Source organism: Bombus huntii, unplaced genomic scaffold (genome assembly GCF_024542735.1).
Source record: "Bombus huntii isolate Logan2020A unplaced genomic scaffold, iyBomHunt1.1 ctg00000213.1, whole genome shotgun sequence".
Taxonomy (NCBI): Eukaryota; Metazoa; Arthropoda; class Insecta; order Hymenoptera; family Apidae; genus Bombus; species Bombus huntii.
This window is the reverse complement of record NW_026099438.1, coordinates 32046-46004: the sequence shown is the minus strand read 5'-3', so window position 1 is coordinate 46004 and position 13959 is coordinate 32046. Positions and strand designations below refer to the sequence as shown.

The window sequence follows — 13959 nt, the reverse complement described above, 5'->3', positions numbered from 1 at the left end:
GTGTACAATATATTTTAGAGGTTTTAAATATTATTGCTGACTAAACTTCGCGTCTGCGCATCATCTTTCTTTAACTTTTTTTGCATTTTCTTATCGACGCATGAAGACGAAATGCGTAAATTTTATTATTTATTTAAACATTACTATATTGTGCTCAAAGTAGCGGAATATCGTTTTATTATCAATATATGAAGAACTAAAAGAATTAAAAAAGAATTAAAAAAATATGTAGTTCAATCAATACTTCGTGTATTTTTCTATCTCCACAAGACAATATCCGGACGCTTACAGTTACGCTTACAGTATCAACAAAGATTTGTCCAGCCATACGGAATAAGTCGTACTCGGTAAAAGTTTAAAAGTATTAACCGCACGAACTCCAGAAACACTTTTCAAGTAACTTTCGAACCAATAAATCCCCGAACTAAGAACTGTCATATTTCGTCTCTATTTATCGAATATTGTTAGAAAATGCAACAAAAAAAAAAAAAAAGAAGTTAAATAGAAAAAGTACTTGGAAACTTAAAAGAAAAAATCTCGAAAAATCTCTTAATACTTTTTACTGTCGTCTTGAGACGCACCATATGTTAAGCTTCTTCGTAGTTACAACTTTTACCGCAGATGTAACGAACTGACAAATGCTTCGAATGGCGCGCGCGCGTCGACGCCTACACTTAAATTTTAAATAAATGTTTTTAAATAAATGTTTAAAATAATACATTAAATGTATCAACTTTGTTGCGCAGTTTCATTTAATTTCTTACGATATGGAGGGTTTAATTACGTTTAAGATATCTATTTGAATCTTTTAAATTCGAAGTTTTTTAAAAAATTACCCTAAACTTTATAAAATTAAATCGTCTTTCCACTTTGTTGTATCATAAAACAGTTACTTAAATTCAAACCTTACCGTCGTCTTAAAATATTCTATATTTTCCTCGTCTTAAAAAATCTCCCTACAGAAAGAATAAAGAAGAATAAATTCCCATACGTTAAATTTCGCGTGATTGATGGAATACATAACGATAACGAGAACTAACTAGCGACAACAAGCAACCATTAGCAAGGACAACTGGCGACTATAACTGTCGTCTCTATGATGTATGGCGACTAAGGAGAACAGCCAGCAACTACGGATTACATGTAACAACCAACTGCCCCACTTCTAAAAGGCAACTAACTTGCAAACCCTTTGATGGTTTCTGTAGCGTGATATACCCCTTGAACGTGGTTAAAGAATGTGGTCGCCGCTGGACGGCCGTTTGACAGCAGAGCGATCTCGCCAATTCAAAGCTTGACATTACAAACTACCGAGAATCATTAGGCTCGTTATCGAGCATCTAGCTTTCAGAAGGTGCTTTATCATATGATACGACTTCACGATATTCTTATAGCAAGAAGAATAGCCAACCTCTAACAAAACAAATTTTTACTAAGTGCTGCATGTGAGCTGCAGGCCGGCCTACTAGGGAAATTTGACGAATGAATAAACTAAAATATATACGAATATATTCGTTATATCATAAAATGCCCGCATTGTGTTCTCTAACACCATAGAGGAAACTAAATTTATATATTAAAAAATTGGAATACCTGTTATAAGAGAGTTAATTAAATTCTAACCTATCGATGACTCCATAAAAACCTTTATTTCCTAAAAATGTATATCTTTCAAATTCTCCTTAGAAAGTATCATAGAGAAAATATGAAACCTGAAAAGTACATCACGCTGATGCCTCGATCAACCCTCGTGCTTCGCAGTCCATGTGTCCGAGCGATGAATTCCCTCCAAACAAGGAAAAACCAAAGGGTGGTCTTCTTCGAAGGACGTGAGAGGGTAAGGGAAGCAACGGGAACGATGATCACGCGATATACTGGCGGCGTACGTATAGAACGGCTGTTGCGAGAGAGTTCGCAAGAAACAAGAAGAAAAAAGGAATCGTAGGCCGACGCGACTATACGCTGTCGACGGACAAACAGCGACTGAGCCTAACTGAAACGAACTCTGTCGCAGTATGAGCACGGGCTACGTTCGCGGGTCGATCGAACACGTTCTGCGTCTCTCCTCGGCACCGGCGTCAAAACCACCCCCGACGAGCGCAACGCACTGGTGCACCTGCAATATTAACCACTGGTCTTTCCTTTTTCGCGCGATATTATATCAGCACCTATGATACCATTTCAAAGACCGCAATCAAAACATTAAATACCGCATTAAAGCCATACAATAATTCGCAATATTCATTCGTAAACGTTATTGTATATGTGCTTAATTAATCGTTATTATGTTTCGAATGATTTACTACCTCGTATTCCATAAGCAGATATATGGTTCATTTTCACCTCAAGTACGATATAATTTGTAACAAATATTTATAATTCACAATGTAAAATATTTATAATTCATTGGAAATATTTTTCTATCACGGTATAGTGGTCAAATTTCACAAGTGGTTAAATCACAAACATGTGGTAGTCAGAAGCTATACTCACGACATGACAAATCATGAAGATGTCATGAAAAATGGCGTCCGTCCATATATATTCAAACGCAACGAACAAGTTCGAACTTTTCGAGAAGAAACGATTTGTTCGATAACATCTGTCGCGAGCTTCTCTTCCTTTAACGATAACAATTGACAACTAAAGCTCGAGAGGCTCGTAAGGATGAACAGCGACGAGTATCTAGAAGCTATGTACTCACCTGGACAAGGAGACTCCAACACCAAGGACGTTGGAAGTTTCGAGAAGCGAAGATGGAAACTGAAGTAGCACGTCAGGTCAACTCCGGCGAAAACTGCTAAAGAAAGAAAAATCCAACTAATTTGTTTCCAACAATAAAATGAAATTAATTTGTTTCACAAATTATTAACTGGATATTATTCAAAAATTATTCAAAATTCGCTTGATTGATTCACGGCCCGGGACATTTGGGTCATACCATTTTGGTAATGGACGAAAATGGCAGAAGGAAGAACGACCGTTTTTTTCATATTTCTCTTTCCCCGGGAAACGATGGAATGCCCGAGCACCTTGTTTCATTTCTTCTCGACATCAATTTCAATCTTTTTAAACGAAATATAATCTGAACGATGAAAAGTTCATTCAAATAATGCTCCGCACCAGACACTCACGAAAATTAAGAAGAAACACGGAAAATTCGCGAATAAAACGGATTTCTTTGTTCCAGTGAGATAATAAACCTCGTTCACGTATTGGTTTTTAAAATCAATATATCCACCAATGTGCACTCGTTTAACAAGGGTGATGGAACGTGCCAAAAATCTCTCAAGGGGGTCTTGGCAACGGAAGAGTCGAAAACGTCACAATTATGAATGAAAAATTCGAATAGTTGCTGATTTTACAGTCGAAACCGATAAAGAACTCCAGATATTCCCCCAATTAATTTACAATAAATTCGCGAAAATGATCGATTGCTGACGTCATTGTATTCTAGAAAGATTGTAAAACGATAAGAATTTATTGAAAAAACTTATATTCGATGATAACACTTCTAATAAGAGTACTAAGAGGAGCGATTCTGTACTCACCTTCCTGTCTCGAAGTACCGAACGCAATTAACCGTCCGCCCAGGATGGAACCGTTCGGAACTTTTGTAAGTCACTGCACGGCCGCTGCTTATGGTGGAAATGTAATAGATATAAGTACAGAGCGCGTGAGCGAACTAAAAACGCGATAGAGAAGTAGAGAGAGGATGTTCCGTCCTTGTCTAACGACGCGCGCTTGTACAGGAAATATGTAACAGCGGTATACGAGCAGCGTCAGTGTCCACTAGTGTGCATGCCTGATTAAACAAGGACAGGAAGTATCTATACATGGTGTTCTCTTTCTATTTCCATGTTGCATCCATCTTACTATACAGTACACACACTCAGCTATTCTATCATTATATTTGTGCGTTGCTTATGTGTGAACCAAACATTTCCATGGCAACAAATCGTTTGTCTCTTGTTTGATGCACGGTTTTCAACGGAGTTGAAAGAATTTTTTAAGAGAAACGTAATGGACGGGTTGTTTTTAAAGTAATAAACGGAAATTCTCGTATCCATTGAGAAACGATAGGCGATTTGAAAGTGTCACTATGAACGGTGATTTATCGATGCAAGGTAGTATGAATAAGATATTTTATAATCTGCGAAAAAAGGTAAGGAATATTCTAGATTTTAGATTTTAGATTTTAGATTTTAGATTTTAGATTTTAGATTTTAGATTTTAGATTTTAGATTTTAGATTTTAGATTTTAGATTTTAGATTTTAGAATTTCCACGTCACAGACGTGTGTGTTTTGTTATTTGATTTGTAATATTGCTGCAGTTCTCTTAATAGCTGTTCGTTTCATGCGATACTCGCACATAGTATCTATGACTTTTGCTTCTAACAATTTTTATAATTAGGCTGTATCAAATATTTTTAACGTTCGTGTTTCATGAAAAATCATGTGTAACTCGTTGAATTCGCAAATGTAACAAAAAATTACATGAAAAAACTTATATTATTGTAATGAAAAAATAATTATATTAGGAGGAGAGTCGTATTTCGGAACGTCATCGCAACATATTATACCTTGTATGTGATTATTTGGAACACAATGGGTGAGTATATTATAATTAAAATATATTCCTAGTTCCAATTCTCTTGAATAGTGTCAGTGACCAATCGAAATAGAAATCAGTGGACATCGTGGAAAGAGAAGGCGAAACCAAATTTGAAAATTCGACATCGGTAATTCAGTAGTTAAGAATAACTCAATCGATAATGTAGATTAACTAGTTATAAACAAATATATGAAATATAAATTCAAATTATTCTTATCCATCTAAAAATTGGAAATTAAAGAGCAGAAGACAAGAAATTATCTTCGAGGATTTATATAGTAAATACATTCTTTTGCCCGTCTTACCTAGAGATAAAACAGTTGTTTGATGGTTATCTTATAGTGTTCAGTCATTGCGAAAAATATTTTTAATCAGTTAAAAACTATAATTAATTAAAAACTACATTTTTTTAGGTATATAGACATTAGCGATGTATTATTCCGGGAAGCTCGTCTGTCTCCCGAACATCGGGTCTGCGACAACATCGATTTGGAAATTATCGTTGCAGAGTATGAAAATTATTACAAGATGAAATTTCAAAAATATCCCATATTGTGTAAGAAAATAACTGGAAGGGAAATGACGAGGGAAGTGACAAATGCAAGCAAAACGTAAGAATTTAAATTATTTAACGATATTAAACTTAAACGGTATTCAACGTGTATCCTATTCAACGGTATCGTATTCAACGTATCAAATTCAACGTATCGTATTACAATATGATCCAGTGTTTGTAGAAGTATTGAGACAAAAGCCAAATCTTTTAGTAAACAAGCGAGAAGTGAGCCTGTGAAAGAGACGAATCTACAGCAGAAGATAACTGATGACAATACGAATCATATTAATCTCGCAATGACAGTGACGTCAATATTCCCCAATGAGAGTGATGGACGTTCATCAGAAGAGCTATTTAACGTCCCAATGGAACAATCCATGCAATCGAAGATATTGAAATGCATTGAAAAGCTTTATTCAGATAATACGGAATTACGAAAGATTGCTGAGGACGTCTCATGCGTAAGTTATTTTCGATTAATATACGTATCGTAAAGCTTTTAAACGATAAAATTCCCGTCGATAAATCGTCCAACGTATATCGACGATGACGTGATTTCGGTAACGCTTCAAATATCAAATTACGTAACGCTTACTTAATATAGAGAAGACGCCATTTTATCTTTGTATATCTTTGTATCGTCACAGGAGATCGTAGTAAACAAATTAAATGTACATTGGGATGACGTTATAGGCCTAGAAGAATGTAAAACCGCTGTTAAGGAGGCCGTTGTGTATCCCCTTAAGTATCCTATCTCTTTTGATGGCCCGTTTTCCCCATGGAAAGGTATTTTGCTGTACGGCCCACCTGGTACAGGTAAGATACTCGTATTCTTTTCATTTCTGTACGTGTTTACAAGAAATATACAAAACAGGGAAAACGAAGTTAGCGAAGGCAGTCGCGACAGAATGCCATTGCACCTTTTTTAACATAACTGCCAGCTGATTGGTCAGCAAATGGAGAGGCGATTCCGAGAAGTATATATGTGTAAGTTGCTTTGTCTATGTAAGTTTCTTTGTTCCTTTGTCTATGAAGGAGAGATTCTAGGTATAAAATTTTTATTTTTCGTCATTTATATATAAATAGAATAGTTGTTTGGAAAACGAAATGATATCATATTCGCGATGAGGCAATGAATTTAAGGAATTTCGAATATAATATTTAATGAATAATACATTTGTTAAACTGAACAGGTTTTATTTGAACTTGCCTATAGTCATTCGCCTACAATTATTTTTATCGACGAGATTGACTGGATCGCCACAAATAAAGGAGACTGTATATTGTCTGAACCTGCAAAGAGATTCAGATCAGAACTTCTTTCTAGATTGGATGGATTAGTGTCTAATGAGAATTCTAATGTAGTTCTTCTGGCTACAACTAATTCCCCTTGGTACGTATATCACGTTATTTCAATGTTTTCTAAGTAGAAAATATCGTAATATTTCTCCAAATTCCAAATATGTTATTGTGTTGTTTGAAGTATTCCTTCATTATTATTAGTATAATAGAACGATAATATTTATTGTAAATATGTTATTAGGGGCATTGATGCAGCTTTACTCAGGCGTCTCGAAAAGCAAATATACGTATCATTACCCAATGAAGTTGCTCGACTTGGTATATTCAAATTATACCTTAGCAACCACTTATTAGAAAATACAGATATTGTAAACCACATAGTAAAATGTACTGAAAGATATTCTTGTGCAGATATAAAATTGCTTTGTAAGCAAGCGTGGCTACTAGAAATAAGCCCGATATGGAGGAGACTTGAAAAGAAAGAAACACCTGTTACCACTTTGAAATATGAATTAAAAAGTTATGAAATATTAGCAAAATTGTTAAAAAAAATGTCACCTACAGTTATGCAAATAGATAAATATGATACGCGGAACAAATAAATACGCAATCGTAATGACAGATATTGAAAAATATAAATAAATGGATTATCGTTCGAGAAATCATTCGCATGTGTGTGCATGTGTGTGCGCGCATGTGTGTCGTGTGTGTCATGTGTGTGTGCGTGTGTGTGCGCGCACACGCTATAGGCTAAGTTTAAAATGTTCGGTTGTATTATATCCTTGTATTATATATGTCGGAGATGAAAGGAAAACCGGAGCCTTCCCTTTGCAATTTTGAGGAAGCCTTCTAATGCTTTAGCCTAGATTTTATCATAACTGTAATTAAGCAATTGTCATTTGTAATTGTTTGATATTTGTGAAAGCGAAAGTGAGTTCGAGGTGACAACTGGTCGCCGAACGTAGCCACGGTCACGGGATAAACGTTTTGCCTGACGAAGGTGTGGATCGGTTGTATTGTTCTCCCTAGAAATCGCATAGAATTGTACTTTAGAGATGTCGATATAATGGGACACACGTTGTATTAGGAATCAATCTCCAGACAGAAACTGCCTAGTAACGGCGTTTGAATCTTTCTCGATGTTTCCAAAGAGTATACAACAAACTTTTGACAGAAATTGCCTAGCAACAACGATTGGAACCTTCTCGATGTTTCCAGCGAGCATATAACAAACAAATGCAGTCGGATAGCGAAAAAGATTTTCATCAGATATTCATTCGTGTGATCGCCTTGGAAAGTGATACATCGAGCAATTTACCGAGTGTCTCAGCAATTGTATTCTGTGTTTAAAATTATTCTACACATAGTAAAGAGTTATCCCGTTGACCGTGGATTCGTTTGAACCCCGGAACATTGTTAATAGCGTTAATTAAATTCATTATTCGTGAAACCTATCGATCGTTAATCTCATTATACGTTAAATTCATTATTCGTAAGACATATTATTCGTTCCTCTTATTGTTCGTTAAACTTATTAATCTTTAATCTAATTATTAGTTAAACTTATCGTTTGTTAATCTTATTATTTATTAAACTCATTATTCATAATATTTTGTAAAATCTTGTTTATTCGCGTAAATATATTCTCTGTTTCGTAAAACAATGGCTAATTCAAACGAAGGATCATTACGCGCCTTAAATCCTAATGATAACCCGACATATATATGTGAGTGTATTTTATCAAAAATATGTTTTTTAGTTTTTCTTATCTTAGTAATTATTTTTAAAAAAATAAAGTCTTATATGAAAATAAAGCTGTTCTTTATTTCAAATAATTGAAGTAAATAAATACAATGAGTTTTATATTTTATTATATCTTATATTATCGTTATATTGTTATTGAAAAAATTGATATAATCAACACTTCTTCCTGTTCTCTTGATTGTTTCTTGCTTGTTTCAAACCATGATAATAACCTACAAAAGAAATAACATAGTCCATTGAAAATTTAATATACAATAAAATACTTATATGAAATAATTACCTGTGTGAAAACCACTAATATACCATGACATCAACATACTTGAAAGTGCGTCTGTATCATTATCTGGTAATCTAGTACATTTTATTAAAATTTCGTATTTTTTTTTTTCCAAATAAAATGTTAAACTTATTCCAAATTACTTATTAATATTAGAAGTATTCAGCATTTCATTAGAATTTTTAAATTGTACTTACTCGGCCATTAATTATGGTGGTAAAGGAGGTGCAGGTGGCATTATATCAGTCATCGAATTGAAAGATGGTCCCGATATGAAGTGATGTGCACAATCCATTTTTTCTACATTATATTTTTTCGAATTTACATTTGTAGAAAAATTAGTCTCACAAGTCTCGTCGTTCTCTTCATTGAATTTCTCTTCCAAAGCTTTCTTTTGTTGTGCTATTTGACTTTGCAAACCTTCTGATTCTAAAAGAGAACTCAACTCGACTTTCTCTGTATTACCATAGCCTAAACACAGAGTAAAAGAAATTTTTGTCATTTAATAGAATGGCTGAGTGACATTCAGTTACTGTCCTTACAGGCAATGTACTAGAATTTCCCATGCATAAATGTATATGTATAAATGTTTGCCTTGATATATGTAGTAATAATCACTCGTCTAATGAGGAGAATTATATTCCAAGCAGCTAATAATGAACAATAAGTAACATGCATGTTTATGGTTCATGACCCTATATCCCACGGGTCTCTCCATAGACATTGACAGGTACTCCTGCCGAGTTAAGAACCTGCTGAATGACACTGTGATAGACTATGCGAAAGCCTTTACTTCATATATATATATGTATTTTTAGTACATTTCTTAATTGACATAACCATCATGCTAAAGGTATTACCTACAAATTTTACAACACACGTGCCATTGTTTTCGTAAATTTTTGATATTATAGCTTCATAAATTTCTCCATCCTCTGAGTATATTGCACGACAAGGTGCTCCTATGATCCATTTCTATAGAGAAAAGATGTGTATACAAATAAATATAAGTAAATAGCAAAATAAAATAATTTGCTTCCTAATCAATATATTTAATAATATTCTGTATCAAATTTGTAATATTCTATCAAAATCACAACCTTGTGTAATTTACTTGCGTGTTTAGGCTGCTTAAGATTTTGTAGGTTTTCTTTCGGTTGAGAATTTCCAACATCCATTCCCATTCGCTTGATAACTTCTTCTTTTGCTAAATTTATTGCTTTATCATATGCTTCTATTAATGCACTATCGTCCCAAACATTATCATTGGCTGTGTCTGTATCCTTTTGAGATAGCAAATTATACGTTATTAATATCGATACAAGTATTTTATTATCAAACTATTGCAAATTATCATATATGTCATTTTTCAAAAATTGACTAAAAGGTAATGGATACTGTTAATTACTATTATGCTAAGATCTTGTACTAAAATAATGTTAAAACCATTACGTTTCCATTACCATACATACGTTTCCATTTCCTCGTATAAAAAGAACATTCATATCATCATCATTCATATCATATTTAAATATTGAATTTGCTTCTGAAATATTAATTTGTCTCATTTCTTTAACTCTAACACATTGTAAACAATGATGACATTATACCAACTATAATACTAAAAATCTATTCCCCATTCATTCGAAAGATTATTTTTTGAAGCAAGGTTAACATTGAATGTTCCCACACTTCAATAACTGTATTTTACTTTCTTTACAATATCTAACAATATATTAGAATACTATAAAAAAATATTGTATGCACAAAAAACTGTTTATAGCGAAATAGCAAAAGAATTAATCACATATTATAACTAAAACGAGATTGTTAAGTAGATTATATTATACTGCATATGCGTTAGTGTTTCAGCTGGTAAATATAGTTTTTATATCTGAAGATAAATAAGATTTAATTCTATAAAATTGCATAATGAATTATACATCTATTTATTACTATTCGTATTTCCCCTTAGTTGTATGTTGTCAATAGCATCAATCACGAACATATAAATAAATATAGAAGAAACCTCTATATGGTTTCTTCTATATGGAAATGAAAAGGGAAAAATGAACATGGAAGACAAGAAAGTTTTCTTCAGGTTTAGCGTATGCGTGATACGCTTTGAATGTCTCAGATAAAGATAAAGATACTCTGCTCATTTCTATTTGTTCCGCAGAACGAGAAATTTGTTGTCTTTCATATTGGTTTTTACGATTCAATTTTTGGGCAGTTTTCCCTAGCGAGTGTCGGTCCCTGTTTGATATAACCAGACCGTAATTTATACAGATATGTATTATAGATATATATTTGTAAAACTGAAATCAGATGAAATAAATGTTGCCTGAGGTTTTAAACGTTTAATAAAAACAATATTTCATTTGGAAAAAATGTAAGATATGTAAAATTACATATTGATCATTTTGCTGGTCTTGTATCATAAAACGTGTGGCCCGAAGAGCACGTGTCCGGTAGAGATACGTCACTTGTGTTAGGAACCGTTTTATAACCTATCACAGTAAAGGAACGTCGGCAGTATAGCAGCCGAAGAATGCCGTGAAAGTTTCTGTACAAAGTACAATTGATCTACAATTGATATTTTCCGCAATACTTATCTGATGTTCGGTCAGGGTGTCCCATACTCATGATATTTATGACAGTGGAATGGCGTTAGTAAATCAATTACAAAAATTTTCGAGATCAATTCTCGGTATTGCATCAAATTATTCAAAATATACAAGCAACACAACGTTACCCTTTTTGCAGGCAACAAGAGGAATATCGACCACGCAACCACTTTCAGAAAAACAAGAGTAAGTGATACAAATTTTCTTGTGCTTTCCTTCTTTTTTTAATAGAATTTCAGTACTTACCTTCCAATATAAAATTGGTGTCAAAATAATAATGCTAATAATAATGTCTAAGAAATTTTTCTCTTTGTAGGAGTATAACATCTAGAAAAATAACATAGTATTAATAAGAACAACATTGACAGTGAACAACTAAAAATATAACACTGTTATAAATATATGATATACGAATTTTATTTATGTATTATTAAGACAAGTATATCTTATTTTTAAATTATTTCTATTATCATAAGTGATACATATAATTAAGGTATAATTAAGAGAAGATTAATTGAAGAAACACAAAAAATAAGGAAAATAATTATATTGAGATAATTTTTATCTTTCATAAATATTATTTTCAGAGTAAATATAACGTTTGTTAAAGCAAGTGGAGAGAGAATCAAAGCAAAAGGGAAAGTTGGAGATACTATATTAGACATAGTAGTAAATAATGAAATTGATTTAGATGGATATGGTATGTTTTAAAGAAGCATAATTTACTTAATTTAAAATAAATAATTTTGAGGTAGAAAATATTTGAAAATTTTCATTTTTATCGAGTTTAATATTCTTATTATTTTTAACTTTTGATACTTTATTATATAAGTATGTTGTAATATTAAAATATAATTGATATAGGTGCTTGTGAAGGAACATTAATTTGTAGTACGTGCCATTTAATATTTTCGAAAGAAGTTTATGATGCACTTCCTGACAAACCAACAGATGAAGAATTAGACATGTTGGATTTAGCATATGAATTAACAGATACGTGAGTTCATAATAATCAGTATCAAATCATTCACATTATTAATTCTATTACCTTTTAATATTTTATAAAGTGAATTTTTCTTTGTAAATTTATGTAAAAACAGGTTAGTATTGGGTATTTCGAAATCTGCATCTCAATGTAGAATTTCAAATCGCTATCTCTACGAATACTACGAAACTGAAATTATAATAAATTTTCATAGTTTTTTATTTATGACCCTATAATCATTACGAATCTATGTTGGAATTAGCATATTTACAATGTTGATTTTCAAATGGATAAATAGAAATCTTATTGTGTATTAGTATTAATTTGTATAGCAATAAATATATTTATTGACATATTCAGTTATATAATATTTAATTTCAGGTCACGGCTAGGCTGTCAAATAGTAATGTCTAAGGAACTAGATGGAATTGAGGTAAGAGTTCCATCAACAATTAATGATGCAAGAGCATAACTGAAATTATCTATAGGTTTTTGAAAATTTGTATACAATGTTATACATCTCTTGTTAAAAAACCCTTGTTATAATTATTAAAATATTGGTATTAAAAAAATATAATAAAGAATCTTGTGTTTAAATGTGAAGCTTATATATATACATATGTTATATAGTATAATTGCAATTTTGATATTTGTACATTGCCATTGTAAAAAGCCTATCCAATTATGAAGAAAATATATCTTTTATTTTTAATATACAGGGTGTCAATTTTAAAACGTTCATCTAAATTATTTTCGTTACTATTAAAGATAAGAAGAAATTACTAAGGAAGACTTAAATGGTTTTAAGATGTGTACTTGGTTATGATAAAAAAGACTCTTGTGGAATAAATTTTGCAACTTCTGAAAGATTAGATAAAAGCTTAGAACCTAAAAAATAATTTGAAATTAATTTCGTTTAGATATACTGTTTGATTTCTTAGCTGTGGGCAAGTTTAAAAGATCATCAAACTCATGGTCAACAAAACAACAGAAATGTACATGCAATGCTTTTTCGTTTCACAACAAGTTATCTGACACTATCATCATTTTCGTGGCACATGCAACATTATCGATTCAGTATAGTAATGTTTTGGATTGAAACAAGTGTCTCGACATTGGGGCAAAATATTTCAACCTTTAAGGACTAAAATTAAAACTTATGAGTTTGTTTATAATTTTAATAGATTTTATTAATATTGTTTTTACTGGTTTATTAATTACAAGAAAGTTTGTAAAAGACTGAAGTTTTACGTAAAAAGTACAAATATTCTTTCAACAAAATTAGTCAAATCACATCATTATTTATACATATTGTATATAAATAAAATATGCGGATATATTACTTTACCCTAGAATTAAAATTCAATAATATTGAGGAATCTTATTTATTCAGATTTTGTACATTATCGCTTCTAACCTCGGATAATAGAACAACAAATTAAATATTTTTAAACAAAAAAACTTTGTTCCTTTGTTTGATTTCCCTTGCTCGCGTTTCTTAACTACTTAGATATAAAATACTTACGTTTTCGAAAATTCATACTTTACAAGCTACTAAACGCTTTATCTGTTCAGAATAATTTATTGTTTTCTTAACTAGGTACATACCAAATACATCTATTAAGTTGGTATTTCTCATAATTACCAGTACATAAAGCTAAAACACTTTTGTACTATGCTTGTTATACATGGATCTAACAAATAATTTAACTTGTGTATTGTCGTTTGTATATTTTGTTACGTGTAAAATATTCTATTTCTACACTACTTACAAGTTCGATAAAGTGTACATTACACATCGTGAAATTTACATATTTTCACTTGGTTACCCT

The 13959-nt window shown here is 31.9% G+C and overlaps 2 protein-coding genes, 1 long non-coding RNA gene and 1 pseudogene across 5 annotated transcripts; 2 read left to right on the top strand and 2 right to left on the bottom strand.

Moving 5' to 3' along the window:
- Positions 1-2328: 2328 nt before the first annotated feature.
- On the top strand, positions 2329-8288 carry LOC126877679 (katanin p60 ATPase-containing subunit A-like 2; annotated as a pseudogene).
- Positions 2365-5798, bottom strand: LOC126877680 (uncharacterized). The gene is made up of 3 exons (XR_007695242.1): positions 5768-5798; positions 3552-3638; positions 2365-2800 (listed from the first exon to the last, which is right to left on the bottom strand). It is a non-coding gene; the product is annotated as an uncharacterized LOC126877680 (long non-coding RNA).
- On the bottom strand, positions 8274-11046 carry LOC126877677 (survival motor neuron protein-like). 3 transcript variants are annotated; one of them, XM_050640267.1, is made up of 5 exons: positions 10927-11046; positions 9616-9798; positions 9376-9490; positions 8519-8986; positions 8274-8450 (listed from the first exon to the last, which is right to left on the bottom strand). In XM_050640267.1, the coding sequence occupies exons 1-4, from the start codon at positions 10954-10956 to the stop codon at positions 8724-8726; spliced, it is 591 nt and encodes a 196-aa protein (XP_050496224.1). In that variant the 5' UTR covers positions 10957-11046; the 3' UTR covers positions 8274-8450; positions 8519-8723. The 3 variants fall into 3 exon arrangements, with proteins under 3 accessions (XP_050496224.1, XP_050496222.1, XP_050496223.1); XM_050640265.1 differs by lacking the exon at positions 10927-11046 and adding an exon at positions 9979-10030; XM_050640266.1 differs by lacking the exon at positions 10927-11046 and adding an exon at positions 9988-10030.
- LOC126877678 (adrenodoxin-like protein 2, mitochondrial) lies at positions 11039-12843 on the top strand. Its single transcript, XM_050640268.1, has 4 exons — positions 11039-11328; positions 11730-11842; positions 12007-12139; positions 12509-12843. Exons 1-4 carry the CDS (start codon positions 11180-11182, stop codon positions 12597-12599), a joined length of 486 nt encoding a protein of 161 aa, XP_050496225.1. The 5' UTR covers positions 11039-11179; the 3' UTR covers positions 12600-12843.
- Positions 12844-13959: the final 1116 nt, after the last annotated feature.